We start from the raw sequence: 16440 nt of genomic DNA, 5'->3' as shown, positions 1-16440 counted from the left end.
ACTTCTGGGGAAAAGGTGGAGTCCACCATCCAGGCTCAGCACCCACTGTGGGTCATGAGCTCTCCGTCTTTGAGCTGCAGAAAACCCACTGCACGGATGAAGAAGCTGAGGCTCAGAGCAGTTTGGCTGCTTTCCCAATGGCGATGGAGCCAGGATGGGGTCCAAGTTGGGCACCAAAGCCTGGACCCACTACGCCAGCCTCCTCCAGGCTCCAAGGGCTTGGCTCCCCTCAGACCCAACTACCACCCAGCTGGCCCCCTGGGGCACCTCCTCCTTTTCCCACCGCTCCCGGGGCACCTGCCCTAGTCCACAGTCTACTAGCAGAAGCCTACTCTTCATCACCTCCTCCTCCAGGATGTCTTCCCAGGTAGCCCAGACCGGCCTTTGTCACCACTCCTCCACTTCAGGTTTGCTTGGCGCTCCCTGCTGAACAGGAGGCCATTTCTCCACGTGACCTCTGGCCAGTCCTCAGCTTTCCAATAAGGGAATTTGTTTTCACTGTAAGTGCCAATCCTGATGACCGGTGGCAACTGCCTGAAGCACCGAGGCACCCCTGCAACCAATCGGTGATGCCTGCCGAGGGCCGGGGCGGGCCATGAGGACAGGGGCCTTAGTGGACACCCATGAACCCCACGCACAGCTCCCAGAGGACCTAGGTGTCTAGTCCTTGTGGCACGCATCTGGGGCCACAGCCATCGGTGGGACACCTCCACCACTCCAGCTGCTGCCACGACACCCCACTGGGCTCCAACCCGACGGGGACACACCCCAGACTAAGCTCTTAGCCTCTCTGAACCTGGGGCGTCGGTCCTGGTTCTGCCACCTGCGTGCCTGGGACTTTCTCTGTCTATAAAACGGGGGTACTGGTCGCTGGCTCCCCCAGGTCCCTCCCAGGTCTGCCTCAGACAATTCACACTGCGCGGACTCCCAAGGGCCGGCTGACATGAAGGCACATTCAATCAGACGGCAACGTGGGTAAGGAGACGAAGGTGCAAGAGGGTAAGAGGGAGCAGCTAACGGGTAATATTGTTCTCAACAAGGCTTTCCGGAGAGTTCCAACTAGGCAGTTTCCACAACTGCCCAGCCGGGGCGGAGAAGAGCCCCAAGAGAGAGGCGGGGGCCAACTCCCCTACCGTTCCCCAGGCCCAGCTGTTTGGCGATAAACCCAAACAGTTCAGAGCCCTCACGATGGACTCCCGCTCCCACGCCCAGCATCCCCCCCAGGGCACAGGCCCCGAAATGACCGGTCCAAGGGGCAAACCTGGGTGCGAACCCCAGCACCCTGCCTCCCGCCTTGGCACCCTTTTCCGACAGCTAAAGTCTGGCCGCTGCCTCTCTCTTTGGACTTGAGAATCTCAGGAAAACGTCTCCAAGGGCAAAGGCCTTGACGATACCTTGGCCTGGGTTTATTTGGTTGTTATCTTTTTAGACTGAGCCTCAGCAAAGCGACAGGAACACCTGCGGGGGCCCCAACCCCACCACGGGTGTTTAAAAAGATCGAGCGCCCAACTTCAGGGCTCTAGCTGCCAAAAGCTTGCCCCCTTCTCCTAGAGCGCCCACAGCCCAGCTCATCACAGACCCTCAGGGAGCCGAGATCCCCCAAGCGGAGGGGGAAGCTGAGTCCTCAGGGGGAAGGCCTGGTGGCGATGCCTCGGCGAGTGACTGACAGAGGGAATCGTGGGGCTCTGAGGCTAGGAGAAGAAACGGGCGCCTGTTTGGGGACCAGCCCCCCCCCCCCGCCTCCCTGGCTCAGCCAGCAGCGGGGGTGGGGTGGGCAGTGGAGCCAAGGGGGCCGCCTTCACCTGGAAAAGCCCCAACCCACCACCTTAGGCCACACCTGATGCTGGGACAGGCCCTCAGGCCCTGGCCACTTGCAGCTACAGCGCAGCCCGCAGCGCCCACCCCAGCCCCCATGCCAGCGGCCTTCTCAGTTCAGCCTTAACAACCACAAAGCCAGCCCTGCACCCCGCCCTGTGCCTCCAAACCCGGCCGACCTGCCCGGGGCACTGGAGAGCCTGACCCCTGTCTCCTCCTGGATGGACACCGCGTGCCTCCCTGATGGGGGCAAGGCCCTTCTCACAAAACTCCCCGCAGCCAGTGGCCAAGAGCCCTCATCCCCACTTCATGGGAGGCGAATGGAGTCTGCTGGGGGTGAAAGGACTTGCCCAAAGTCACCAATGTGGCACAGGAGTCGCGATGCCTGAATGGGAAGGGGACCCCAGGGGGCGCTGGGTGCTGAGGCGCGCCCCCAGGGTGGCGAGCAGACCTACCTCGAGACTTCATCCCGATGAAGCGGTTCTCCACGATGTCAATGCGGCCCACGCCGTGCTTGCCCCTGTGGGGAGAGCAGGTCATGGGGGTGGGTGCCTCGGACCACATCCAGGCTGCGCCCACCCCAGAGCCACACGTCAGCCACCGTCCCAGGTGCCCTCAGGCTGAGAGGACATCCAAGCCAGGTCACCCGGTCCAACCACCCATGGTACAAGTGGGGAAACAGAGGCCCAGACAGGGAAGAGATGGCTTGGGTGACACAGTGAGTTCAGTTTGCAGTTCCCGTCACAGCCGTCACGGGTCTCGCGTGGTGCCATCCCTAACCACTGTTCATCGCCCCTCCTGTTCTGTCTCGGGTCCAGCCCAGAGCTCGGCAGCTCCAGCTGGGCTGTTCCAAGGGGCGGCAGACCTCCTGTGGTAGTTACTGTCCAAGACTGAGGGCCACCAGGACTTGAACCAGAGACTATGCCAAGGCTGCCCCTCGGACGTGGCCCGACCTCCCTGGCCCCTAAGCCTGGCCACCAGCTGCCACGGGGGGCCAGGCTGGCGCTGGCCAGACTGCGGCTTCCCTGAGGGGGGCAGGCCCAAAACACTCACGCGACTTCGTTCAGGTAAGAGAAGAGCTCCAGGGACGTGCGGTGGGTGGTGCCACCCTTGACGTCGGTCACCTTCACGGGGACTCCTGAGGTGGGAGGGCAGGGCAGTGGGCCTCCAGGCTGGTGCTCAGCGGAGGAGCCTGTGTCTGCCCCCGCCCTCTCCCCCCGCCCGCAACGCCTTAAATGGATGTGACAGATATGGACTGCAAACGACTCTTTGGAAAGCCCTGTGCAGGTTGAGGCCTGCTGGGGGAAGAGAAGGGGCGAGAGAGCCCCCCAGAATGAAAGGGAAAATGCAATAAAAACGCTCTCCCCCACCCTTCCCATTCTCTTCACCCCTTTTGCATTTAGGGCCTGTGAAATTGGAACCAGGCCCTGAACTAATTGAATTTCACGCTCCACCATTGTCTTATGCCGGGAGCGCCTTCTGTCCCACCAGTTACCCGGGGGCCGCCGGGCCGAGGTGCGGCCGAGTGCACGCACACACACACACACACACACACACAGCCCCCCTACGTGTCTGTCAGGCAGACCCCCGCACCCCCAGCCCTGCACCCCAGACCTGCACGCAGCCATCTGACTGATGGGGGGGGAACGGTGCCCGCTCCAGCAGGCGAGGTGTTGGAGGCAACCCCGAATCCTGAGAAGTCGGGGCCCTGGTGGCAGGAGGGCAGGAGGGAGCCTGCCGCTCGGGGAGGGATGGACCCAGTCGAGGGGGGTGGGGGGGGGCGGTGGGTGGGTTTGGGGTTGACTTTGAATAGCAAGGGGCACTTTCTCGAGCGGTGTGAAATGAGCAATAAATGTATCAGGGGACGAACAAGAGAGCTGTAACAGTGACAAAGGGAGGCTGTTCAAAGTTGGGGCTAATCCCCCACCCATCTGCCCAGCTCATTACCATGGGGCCTGCGAAGGGTGCCAATCAGGGCTCAATAGCGCCTTTGGAGTCTTTATTAGCCAGGCGCCGCTCGGAGGGCTTCGCTCAAGGTGCTGTCAGCCGCCCCATTCTTAACCCCCATTTCCAGGGGTTTTATAACTTGGTTGTAAATTGCTATTAAATGTAAGTCTGCCCAATAATGAACCTTAAGCCTCTCTGGCCACCCCCCGCCTCTCCCCTGTCCCTTTCTCTCCCTCCCCCGTCCCATTATCCCCTCCTTCGCCCGGCCTCGGACGGGGCCAGCCCCAGAAAGGCGCTGACATTGTTGGTGCTGCTGCGGAGAAAGCCTCTTAGCCTTTAAAATAGTTAATAATTAGATTAAAACTTCAAATAAATTAACTAGCGGGTGAATGGGGACTGGGCAGGGAGGGCTCCTCCCGTCCATTTTTTTCCAGACAGTCCCCCAGTCATTAAAACGGATCACGTTTCCTGCCCAGCTCTCTCTTACCCTCACCGCTCTGTCGGGCTCCTGGGGGGCCTGTGGGGCGGGGCACTACCTGGGTCTGTCTGTCTGTCCCATCCCCTCAGAGATGATGCCCGAAAGGCCACACGCCTGTGAGCCAGGCCTGGGGCAGGCAGCGTGGGCCCACGAGGAACTTGGCACTCTAGTTGCCTATTGGAGCTCAGACCGAGGACTCTGAGGTCCCCAAGTGGCACGAAATTCAAGGGTTTGACCAGATGAGGAACGACGAAAATGCCCACTGTCTCGGCAAGGCTCCTGGGAAAGGCCGGGAAGAGGCGGATGACTGAGGATCGAGTAGCCTCTGTGGCCTCATGCCCCTTCTCAGGTCCTCAAGATCCTGACCAGTACCACCTCCTCCAGGAAGCCTCCCTGAGTTTCACAGCCTCCTGGAAAGGTTCTCTCCTCGCACACGCTGAGCCTGGTCCTGATTCTCCCGCTACCAGATACACCTTGCCTTCCCTCCATCCCTCAGGGTGAGGGGTTTCCCTGGTGCCAGGCTTGAGGCTGGGCACCCAGGCCAGGCCAGCAAGCACTTCTTGCTGACAGCAGTGCGAATGAAGAGGTCAGGACTCAAGCAAGAGTGGGGTTTGAACCCTGGGGCAGGGTGGGAGGTGAAGCAGCAAGCAGCTAAAGGAGGACCAGCTGCAGCTTTCTCTCCACGGTCAGTGAGGCCCCTGAGGCCAGCTCTCTATGTTGAGTGACTTCCCCAAACGGCACGCTCTCACTCTGAATCTGGTGCCCTTGAACTGGTGGGCCGTGGCCGAGGGTGCCCCGGAGGCTCCCTGGGTCCTGCCGTCCGGCTGGAGGGGGAGGCTGGAAACCCTTGAGCAGAGCCTCGAGTCCACCCGCTCGAGTCCCAACGGGCGGTCACTTACCTTTCTTGAACTCAATCTCCAGGATGTCAGGGCTGTTGGGGCCCTTGGCCGGGTCCTGAGTCTTTGTGTAGAGGCCGGGAGGCGCATGGTTCTGACCAAAGAGAAAAAGAGGTTGGTGACTGGGGTGCCCGGAGCCGAGCCATCCCGTGCTGGGCCCCAGGCACCCTGCACCCCACCTCCTGCAGAGATCTGCACCCCTCTCCAGGACCCGGGGGCTGCTGGCTCCCACCCGCCTCCTGGCACTGTCCCACAGGCCTCCCAGCCCCCAGCCTGAAGCCATCCCCGACTGCCAGGGGCCCGGGAGACAAAGGGCTCAACAAATCAGACAATTTTTCCCCTCAACTTGATCTCATCTTTTTCTTCGACGCCCCCACAGCTGGAGGTAGAATAACAGGAGAGGAGCAAGTCAGGCAGGAAAAGTGCGACTTTGGAGGCGCGAGGCGGCATTGGCGGGCTTCCTGGGAGCGGGCGCGCACGCTCTCGCAGCCGCCCGGGATCGGGGCTTATTCTGCACTGACCGAAAAGCTGATGACTGCGCGTGACCCTAGCAGGTGCTCCAGCGAGATGAGCCGTCCCTGGGGTCCCCGGGGTTAATACTCACAGGGAGAAAAGAGAAGAGCAAAGCAAAAACCCATTTGGAAACACATCAACCTTTATATATCCGTTTTCTTGGGCGTGTTGGAAAAGCGCAGGAGAGAGGCCGGCTGCCTGGAGCTCTCGAAATTCCCTCCTGCCTCCAAGGCCCTGGCTCCCCCACAAAGCCCCCACCCCCAGCTTTGGCTTGGACCCTGGCCACAGTGGGGACTGACTGGGCCTCTGGGGCCTGACTGCTCGCAAACCTCCTGTGGGCACCCCAGGCCCAGCTGCTGGCCACCCCAGGCCCAGCTGCTGGCCACCCGCCAACGTCCTGGGAAGGGCGGTCCCCAGATCTAACATTCATGCGCTGTGTTCCATCCACAGTTTTCTCTGCGTTCTCAGCAGCCGGGTGTAGTAAGAAGGTCAAGGGCTGTTACTCCATCCACAGATGGAGAAATGGATCGAGGGGGAAGGGCTGTGGCCCCAGCCAGGAGTGCGGTATGGGCGCGGACCCCCTGGACCACGAGGTCCTCGACAAATATGAGCTGGATTTTGGAGGCATGGAGGGTGCCCCCAGAGCCAGCGTCAGCACCCTCAGGCTGTGCCCCACAGGCAGGCCGCTTCACCCCTCGGAGCCTCAGTTTCCCTGTGTATAAAGCGGAAGAAACGATACCGGTCTTTGATTATCAGACAGTTTCTGTGCCGAGACAGTCTGTACTGGACACAGAGATCGCCCACCAAATGCCTGAGAGGCCTGGTGCAAGCTGTGCCCTGCTCTGCAGGTGGGAGGGGCGCCGGAGCGGACTCCTGGTGATGCCCCTTCCGGGACAGGCAGGCCATCAGAGGCGCCTGCCGTCACTTTGCTGGTGGCTTTCTGGGAGGGTGACCGACCTCTCCAGCTCCCACACCCGAGAAGCCCCTCAGTGCTGGCACATGGGGACCGCTGATCCTCCTAGCTCCGATCCTGATCTCAGCTGGGTCTGTGCTGGGGCCACTGGCATCTCCGAAGCGCCACGTGACTTGGGGCCAGCCGCCTCCCTTAACTGAGTCTGTTTGTGGGGCGGAAACGCACTCAGAACCAACTTCAAAGACAAAGCTAAGGAGGAGAAGGATCCTTAAGGACCCCCAGCCTGACGTCTTCGTAGACGCGATAGAAAACCAAGAACAAAGAAGTGGCCTGTCCGGGTCACACTGCCCAACCCCACTGATGTGAGGGCCAGTCCGTGGAGTCTGGACTCTCTGTCCAGTGCTCTCTCCATCACCCCCACGCTGCTTCCCAGCCGCTTGGGCAGCCCGAGGGCTGAGAGACAGCACAAGGGATGTGGCCAGGGAGAGCCCACATGGTTGGCCACGGGCACGGGCACTCAGGAGTTTCAGAGAAATGCGCCCCAGCCCCATCGCATGCTTCCAACCTCCACATTCCCTGGGCACACACAGGCCTGACGGCCATCTGCAGCCTAAGGCCAAGGAAACCAGGGTTTGGGGCTCTGGTGACCAACATGGCTAGGCTGCCCCTTCTCACCCGCCCAGGGCTCCTCACCGGGCCCCCAGCCCAGGCCCAGGCCTGGCTCCAACGGGAGAGCCGCTGCCGAGCACCCAGGCCCCCACCCACGCCCACCTCCCTCCCACCTGTGCCCGACCCTCCCTCTGCAACCTGGTGCTCGTCACTTTCCCCAGCCACACTTCCCAACGGAGCCCGGCACAGGATGGCAGGAGAGGGGAGGTGTGGGCCCCAGGACAGCAGCCCAGCACTCAGCAGTGGAAGTGGGAGGCAGCTGTCAGTGGCTCCCGACCCCCCCCACCCCGACAGCGCCAATTAAATAAAATAACTAAATAGAAATGAAGTGACATTTGCTTTGCATTCCAAGGTGGCTCGCGCCTGCCTTTTTTTTTACTCCGCCTCCTAAAAGCCCAGTTCAAATGACAAATAGTTTGTTGCTGAGTATCAATACCATCTATTTATCCATCCCAGCGGGAGGACTCACTTCCAATGTCAGCTGTTGAGGGGGGTTGTGGGGATGGAAGAGAGTGAAGAAAAAGAGAGCGAGAGAGTGGGGTGGGGCCGGTGGGGGGGGGGGCGGGGAAAGAAAGCATGAAGCAGGCCGAGGAGGAGAAACTGGAAGCAAATGGCCCATGAACTGAACCATGATGTACAGGCATGATCGATGCCGCGGATGGTTTATTCATCCGTCAGATATGGCGGCCGGCGCTGAATGAACTCTTTCACTGTGGGCCCTATGAAGTTAAAGCAAGTAAATTTCTATCTTTCTTCGCATTAGCTGCCTCATTGCCCTTCAATCAGCCCTCACGGAGGCAGAAAATGGCTCTACCATCTGCCTTCAAACACTCCCTTCGACAGGTCTCGGGCTTTTTTGGGAGCGGGGGAGGGGGCACCGGTTCCCCTGAGCTCTGTCTTCCCGCGGGGGCCGGGGCAGCTTGGGCGCAACATTTCTCCCAGACCCCCGGCTGTTGCCAACTCATTTCGGGGATCTGAAGACAACTGCCCCCCATGCACATAAGACCCAGAGGTGTGAGGGAGGACCTGGAACTTAGCCTGGGGGAGCCCCCCACCCGCACAGCCCCTGGAGCTGCAGAGCGCAGGCTGGGAGAGCAGGGCCGGAGTGGCTGGCCCCTGGGTCCTGGGCTGGCCCCCGCACTTCTCAGCGGGAAGGAGGCCTCCCCCTGGACTCACACCCAGACCAGCCTTTCCTCCCAAAGATGCCGAGCGGGCCTGAGCAGGGAGGGCGGGACCCCCAGCTCTGTGCTCCAGGCCTTGCCCTGTACCAGGGACCACCAAGTGGCTTTTGATGGCTTACTTGGCAGGGGGTTGGCGGGGGAGGCAGGTACTGTGGTTTCCCACTGTGTGCATGAGCAATCAAAGGCTCAGAGAGGCTGAGTAACTTGCCCAAGGTTGCAGAGCAATAGAAGCAGACTTGGGATTCAGACCCAGGGTTCTGAGCTCTGGGACCCGAGCATTAACTTTCCTTCCTTGACTGGGTGGCAGAATCCTTAAAAAGATGTTCTCTAGAACCTACTTATCCACCCCCCCAGTTCTCATTAGAGAGGAGGCCGGGGAGGCAGGGGGCCTGCACCAGCAACACAGGGACCTGCACCTGGCCACCACTCTGCTCCTGGCTCTGCGCCCCTGAACCTGAGGTGACAGCCCACAGGCTGCTTGGGGAGGGGTTTCCCAGGGTGCTTGCGCCCTGCAGGCTGGAGGACACCCTGTCTTGAAGCTGCTCTGCTCTGTTCAGCCTCCCCTGCCCCCTTCGGTGCTGAGTGACTGGCTAATTAGGGGTGGCTGGCCTGAGTGTCTCGGGGTCAGCAGAGCATGAACTGGAAAAACCTGTGGCCAGCAGGCAGCAGCCTCATGGGGCCATCAGCCTCCAGGGGGCAAGGGCGCGGTCCTCTTGAGTGACACTCAGGCTGAGGGGGTGAGAGGGGTAGGGGGAGGTCGTGGGCAGTGGGGGCGCCACAGGGGCCAGAGGGCCAGCACCTGTGATGGGGGGACCTGAGCACCAGCCCCACTCCCTTGTGGGGCTTCAGCTCCCTCGCCCATAAAATTAGGGAGCTCACCGCCAGGAACCAAAGAAAGCAAGCTGGGAAAACGCTGAACCGGGCCGGGCTCCAGAAACTGGTATGTCCTGCACTGCTTCAGCTCAGACCTAGAGGCTCAGTCCCTGCAAGGAGTCGAGCTGGGACCCCGGGCGGAGGGCCGGCTCTCCCCACCTGGGCACCCTCCTCTCCAGCTGGGCTTCTTGGATCCCCCAGGACGAGCTGCCAGAGCACCCCCACCCCCAAAGCACATGTCTTCCCTAACCTTAGACAAGCAGCCCGCTCCACCCCCAAACCAGCCCTCGGGTGTGGGGCTGAGCCAGGCAGGGCAGGAGACACATTCCCTCAGGGTCAAAGAGATTTTTCTCTTCCCAGGATAGATTTCCCCCTGCCTCCCCCAGCTCCCACAGTGGGCAGGGGGATATACAAAGGGAAACCCCCCAGGGAGAGCAACCCTAAACTTCCAACGGGCCCTAGCCCAGCCAGGGAGGGAGGCTGGGGACAGGGATGGGGTGGCCTGCCTTGCAGGCATGGGGCACAAACCCAGACAAGTGGGTCCTGAGGCTCTAATTCTTCCCCCCTTTCCGCCCCCCCCCCGCCCCGCACTATCCCCAGTTGAGGCAGCAGCAGCCAAAGAGCCAGTGGGCACAGGCTGCCCCCCTCAAGTGTCTCATCTGCCTAATTGTTTCTTTATTGTCGAACAATCATGCACTCTCTCTCTGTGCTGCCCTGAAATATTTCCTTCCCTCATTCATCCAGCAGTAACTAGAAAGAGAGCAGAGGGTGCGGGGAGTGGGGGTGGGGTCGGGGATGGGGGGCACAGATCCAAAAAACCGCAGCATGGAGTGGGCAGGTGGTGGTGGTCCGGACAGGCAGGGCTGGCCCCAGCCCCACACCCGCCCCCCGTGAAATTTCAAATTAGGCTACAAACACATCAGACGGCACGGGAGGAAACAGAAATTACCTTGGGGTTCTCCAGGATTCCAGCCTCATAGCTGCAGAGGGAAAGGGAAGGTAGGCGTGATCAGGGGAGGGACAGACGGACACAGCCCCGCCTTGACCCCCCCAACCCACAACCCATGACCGATCTGCCCTTTTCTCTGCCAACCTCCCCCGGAAGATTCTGGGCCCGCCAGTCGGCTGTGGGAGCTGCAGGTGGCAAGAGCCCGGGACATTTCTCTTTCCTCCGGGGGCCTTCACCCGCGCTGGTCCCTCTGCTTTCCAGGCACTTCCCTGCACCCTGGCCGGTCCCTCCTCGCCCTTGGGCTTTTGCCCTCAGATGCCCTTCCTGAGGGAAGTCCGGATGCCCCAGCAGAGGCCGGGCGCCCAGGCATCGCCCAGGCGCACAGCAGAGCTGCAGCCAGAGCTGGGAGTGAGTTGCTAGGACGTGGGCCGTCCTCCCCGAGTCCCCCGCTCTGTCAGGCCAGGGACTGTGAGTGACCAGCGGCCACTACATCCTGGCCCCGCCCAGCAATGCCGGGCAGATCTGGGGACGAGCAGGTGCTATCTCACCTGATGTGCATGAGGTTCTCGTCCATGCTCCACGGACTCTTGGGGGTGACCGGGATAGGGATTCCGTGTTGCTGCAGGCAGAGGAGACAGAGCAGGCGTGAGGCAGCTTGAAGTAGACGTGAGGGTCAGGCCCAGTTACTTCGGTTTTCTTTTTCTTTTTTTTTTTTAAGCCTCATCCAAGGACATTTTTTTTTCCCACGGCTTTTAGAGAGGAAGGAGACAAAAAAATCGATGCGAGAGAGAAGTGCCGATTGGTTGCCTCTCATACATCTGGACCAGTGGTCACATGTGCCTGTGCCCAGACTGGGGATCGAACCTGCAACCCTCTGCCTCCTGGGACAAGGCTCCAACTGACCGAGCCACACCAGCCAAGTGCCTTGGTTTTCTCTGAAGGTCACAGACAGCCCCAAACTCTGGCCCCTCTGCAGGCAAGGCCCTGGACCGCTCTGTCTCCTCCTCCCTACCCCCAGGCTGCCTGGGGTGGGGGGGTGGGCAGTGGAGACCCCAAGAGCTTAACGTGCCCATGCAGAAACTGGGAGCCCAGTGTCTGAGATGCTGGAAAGTGGACACCAAATTTGGAGGTTCCTTCCGAAAGATTCTGGGCTTACATCTTGAGGGCCCTGAAGTACTGAGAGAGTGCCAGGTGCTGTGCGAGGGTCTCCCTGCACACCTGGGGCCCCCGTGTCAACCCTATGAACTGGAATAAACGGAACTTCCCCTGGGGTCTCCACAGAGGTGGCAGTACCCACACAGGCGCTTCGCGCTGAGCCTAGGCAAAGAGAGAAGTGTGTCGGCTTCCAGCCCGTGGCTCTTGTCTGTGACCTCTCTCCCTAGAAAGGAATGAACCAGGCAGATCTCGGTCCTCCCCACTGGTTCTGGTTGTGTTTTGCTTCCCAAATGGCCCACTCCAAGGTTCAGGGAGAAAGCCCCATCCCGCCAAGACGCTGGGCATGAAAGGCTGCTGGCGGCCGCTCAACGCCACCTGCCTTGGCCTTTTGGGTTACAAGTGAGGCTGACCTCCTTGGTGGCCCCGAGCTCTCTGGTTGACGCCAGGTGGGAATCCAGCACGCGGACGATGCCCTGCTCACCCCTCCACGCACACCTGGCACTCAGGGCAGTTCAGAGGCCCGGCCCAGCCACCCTTGACACCAGTCCCTCCTCGCCCTTGGGCTTTTGACCTCAGATGCCCGGACACTCTGCCCTCCAAGCACCCTTTCGGCACCTCAGCCCAGGGGTCCCAGAACCTCGGAGGTGCGGGCCTTCGGGTCCCACCGGCATCACCCCCCACCCCTCCTGATGGGGCTCCCCTTGGGCATCCCCCTCGCTCCCATGAAGCAGGGAAAGTTTCCTCCATCACCACTTTAGGATTTCAAAATTAATGAGGCTACACTGTCTGGGGCTGCCTTGCAAGCTTTACTGGGAGACAGCCTGCATCCACTGTAGAACTGTGTGTTCTTCCATTTACGCCACACAAGCACAGGAGAACACCTCATTGAGAGGCTGTTCGGTGTTGGGGGCCGCTTATCCCCCCAAACTTGCCCAGAGTCGAGTCCACATGCTCATCCTATCTCGGTAGGGGGGCCAGGTGTGGGGAGCGGGGGCCTGCAGGGCACCACGAGGCCCAGGTGGGGCTGAGAAACCAGGACCAGTGTGGAACCTTTGCTTGGAATGCGGTTTGCAAACACTCTTGCCATCTCCTTCCCACTGGGCCTCGGGCAGCGCAGGGAAAGAAGAAAGTCGGGGAAGGCAAGGAGGAAAGAACAGGATGGGCAGCCCCCGCACCCCCCACACTGGGAGACACACACAGTCAAACACAGGGACAGACCCTGACCAGAGAGACTTCGGTTTCCCCTCCCCTGTGTGTCCGAAAGGCCTGCCCCCAGACACTCTCATTAGGATTAAGGACAGAAAACAAACCACCTTCCACGTGTCCACCGGACACTATCCTGCTTTCCAGGACCACACCTTAAACGCTGGCTTTTAAAAAGTATGGTGACAATGACAAAGACAATTTCTGACTGCTGTTCCCCTGGAGGACGGACTTGGGGGAGCTGGGAAGGGCAGCGACCGCCAGCTTTGCCCGTGGCTCCTCCGCGGAGGAGTCTCGAAAGCAGGGGTTTCAAAGCCCCGTGGATTTTTGTCTGAGCCGAATTAGGTCCTGCCTGGCTGTGAATCTTGCACAAAGCCCGGCTGCTGCTCAGTTATTCTAGTCATTTCCTGGGCGCAGAAACGCTGCCTCCCTCGTATGAGACGCCGGTGCCCTAGAGTTCAAGTCCGACCCTGGCTTCCAAGGGAGGGTGGGTGGTGGAGGGACGGGGACTCGTTTTAGCCGGGCCGACCTTCCTGTAGAAAAGGTTACGCGGCTGGAACCTGTGCGAAGTGCCTTCTCCTCAAAACCCGGGAGGAGGGACAGCACTCCTGAAACTCACCTCCGCCGGGAAGCCCTGGGGCAGCTTCGTTTGGGGGTTTAGTGGATACCAAGGGCAGAGCTGGGGTCAGCCCTGGCGCGCTCTCGAACCTGGACTGCGGGCGTGAGAGCGTCGATGGGGCGGGGGCCCCAGCCCCTTACTCCCAAAGAGGAAACACGCTCCACGTTCTGTGTGATCAGGGAGACGAAGTGGTGAGGGGGGGAAGCCTCGCCAACCCCGTTCTCCTAATAGCTCTGCTATTTGACAATTTGTTTGGCAACATATGGGCTTGCTCTTATAAACTCCCCGCTCAATAATAAAACAACAGATGGCACAGAAGATCTCCCCTCCGAGCACTCCAGGTCTTAATGGGATGCTGGCGGCGGGGCCGGGCTGCGTCCCCGCCGCGTCCCCTGCCACGCGGCACCTTGGCTGCAGCGACAGCTCGCAGCCAGCCCCGGTGACTGCTATTTAAAAACCGGAGCAATTTTCTGCTGTGCGCACCGAGCTGCTTTTGCCCGTCTGATTGATTGAGGCTGTTTGTCAAGGGCTGCCATGGAGTCGCTGAAAAGAAAGGTACCCTGGGGAGAGGCTAAGGATCTTGAGGCAAAACTTCTGATATGTTTTATTGCAACTTGTACTTCAAAAGGGCTGTCTCCACACAAGCCTTGGTCGTCCCCCGCTCCTCAGAGCCTCGACCGGCCCCTGGGAAAACACCGGGACAGGTAGCAGCCAGGTCGCTGAGGGGCAGAAAACGGCCTGGCCCCCACCCCAGCTGTTCCCTGAGTGACGCACACAGCAGAGGTGGCAGGAGAGTGGGAGGCAGAGGCGGCCCCTCGGAGAGGCTCGGCCCAGGCAGGGGCCACATCTCTGTAGGCCGGCCCAGGGGACAGGTGCCCGGGGAGGGTGGGCAGCCAGATGGCCGGTCCTCCAGCATGGGGGTCAGTCCCAGCCTCCAGCCAGTGGCCTAGACAGCCCCTGGGGTGGGGGGACTTGCAGGGGCAGCAGGCGAGGGCTGAGGTGGCTGCGGCGCAGGCCCCTACCTTGGCGTACTCCATCAGGTCGTTGCGTCCCTGGAACCGGTTGTAGAACTCAGGCATCCTCCAGGGGGCGATGACCTGGATGTGGGTCAAGGGATCAGTACTGGGGACCCTGCTGCTGGCTTCTCCTGGCCCTAAAGCCGCAGAGCCGGCCTCTGTCACAGGGCAGGGGGACTCCAATGGCCCCCCGGGGTGGGGCCTCCTGTTGCTCCCTGCTGACCCATGAGGCAGGTGGCTTTGGAGAGGCCCGAGTACCACGGCAGGATGGTCATGCGTCCCTAGGTGGGTCCTGCCCTCTGGGCCTCAGTTTCCCCAACTGAGACCTGAGGGTTTGAACTAGACAAGCCTCAAGTTTCTCACTAGTCTCACTAGCTCTCTTGGTCAGAAGGTCAGCACCTGCCCCCAAATGGGTCCATGGAGCTACAACTACCCCACCTGACCCTGCTCCAGGATGGCGGGGCCCAGAGATGACACACGACACCCCACCCCATTCCTCTGGTCCCCCTCGAGCTGCTCTAGGGAGGGGAGGGCGGGGAGTCAGAGCCAGATTGGGAGGACTGAGTTCATTCCACCAGCACAGGGGTCCGCAGAGAGACCCTCTGGACGAAGAGCCCCCTCTCACCCCCAGAGCTAGCTGGGACCCTGCCTCTGACACGACAGCCTCGCTGGGGGTGGGGTGTCAGCTAGATGACAGGCCAGTGTGATTTCTGGGCCGAGGAGCCGATGGGGATGGGGCAGGATGGGGACAGCCCCCCAGGGAACGAGCAGCCCCGGACCAGGGCACTGGGAGCACAGGACCCTCTGGCCTCGTGCTGGCTCCCAGAGCCCAGCCTGTACCCCTGCTCCCGGCCCCACCGCAGCCCCTGCGCTGGCCCCCCACTGAGAAAGGCTCCGAGACCGGACGCCGTGCCACCCGCCTGCAGCAAGCTGACCAGCAGCTCCTGTCCGAGGGCTTCACAGCCGCCCAGTGTCTGGGGTCGAAACGGATCACGAGCGCTCGTTACCGCTCCCCTCCGGGCCACGCTCGCGCCCCAAGCAGCTGAAACGCGGCCGGCCCCCACCATGGGATGTGCGGCACACATAAAGCACACACCGGGTCATGAAGACTTTGCACAGAAAAGGACGCACAACATCCCAGTCATTTGTTTGCACTGATGGCATGTTGAATGACTGAGTGACACCCTTTTGGATGCATAGGGTTCAGTACAATTTCTCATCAAAAAGGTGTCACCTATTGCTTTGTATCATTCTTTTTCTAACATGGCCGCTAGAAAAACTTAAACTACCCGGGGGCTCGCATTTGCAGTGTGCACTATATTTCCACGGCTCAGCCTCGGGCGCTGTGTGCCTGGAGCCTGGCCTGAGTCCAGCACTGAGCAGGCACTCGGTGAAGCCCAAGTGGGTGGATGGGGAATGGATGGATGGGTGAAGTATGAATGGATGAATGGATGGATGAATGGATGAGGAGAGGGACGGGTGGGTGGAAGTACCTGCGTACATTCAGGCCCAAGGCCAGTTTGGAGGGGGCAGGGCAGAGCGGTGGGCTGCACAGACCTGACATGTACTCTCCCGCCTAGGTGGCGTCCATGGGTGGGGGGGCTGCCCACGGCCCGGCCCTTCCTACCTCAGGAAAGGATCCAAGACACTGAGGATCAGGGCTCAGGGCCTTAGCTGGGTGGCCCCGACAGAAGCTAGGAGGGCGATGAGGAGTCCAGAAATCAGCTGGGCATGTCCCAGAACCGTGCCAGCCAGCACCCAGGAAGCCAGACCCCAGAGTGCTAAGGATGCTGGCTGAAGGATGACGACATCTTTCTGTCCAGTGCTGTGACTGCCCAGACACCTGGGCAGTCAGGGGGGTGCCCCCATTGGAGGGGGGTGCAAATGGTCAGGGAGAGAGTGCTGGGCTTCTCAGCTGTTGTGAGTGAAGGGAGCTCTCTGTGGGAAAGGGGGGCACCACCCAGGTGCACACTGTCCGCAGACCCTCCCAGAAGCCCACACCCTGCCCCCAGGGACCTCAGCCACCGTCACCCACCCTGAGAGAAGCAGCCTCTTACCTTAATCTGGGGGGCCAGTGAGTAGCAGGTGAGCTCAAACCGGATCTGGTCATTCCCCTGCAACACAGAATGGAATTGTCAGGAGCCAGAAGAGCGGTGGGGGGTGGGAGAGGGGGGTGGGGGGAGCACGCCTTGTCAACAGCATGAGGCTGCTCG

The 16440-nt window shown here is 60.9% G+C and overlaps 1 protein-coding gene across 1 annotated transcript in view; it reads right to left on the bottom strand.

The window, feature by feature from the left end:
- The window catches only part of ASS1 (argininosuccinate synthase 1), a 47724-nt gene that overhangs the window by 16343 nt on the left and 14941 nt on the right, over window positions 1-16440 (bottom strand). The window contains exons 6-12 of the mRNA XM_037036766.1: window positions 16285-16341; window positions 14234-14308; window positions 10783-10853; window positions 10235-10265; window positions 5140-5230; window positions 2869-2953; window positions 2271-2335 (exon numbers count right to left, since the gene is read on the bottom strand). Coding sequence (XP_036892661.1) covers window positions 2271-2335; window positions 2869-2953; window positions 5140-5230; window positions 10235-10265; window positions 10783-10853; window positions 14234-14308; window positions 16285-16341 — 475 coding nt within the window. The remainder of the gene's footprint in view (window positions 1-2270; window positions 2336-2868; window positions 2954-5139; window positions 5231-10234; window positions 10266-10782; window positions 10854-14233; window positions 14309-16284; window positions 16342-16440) is intronic.

Source organism: Sturnira hondurensis, unplaced genomic scaffold (assembly GCF_014824575.4).
Source record: "Sturnira hondurensis isolate 20B ecotype Veracruz unplaced genomic scaffold, ASM1482457v3 Scaffold0022908, whole genome shotgun sequence".
Lineage (NCBI taxonomy): Eukaryota > Metazoa > Chordata > Mammalia > Chiroptera > Phyllostomidae > Sturnira > Sturnira hondurensis.
Note: the sequence above shows the minus strand (reverse complement) of the source record. Positions and strands in the feature narration are given on the sequence as shown.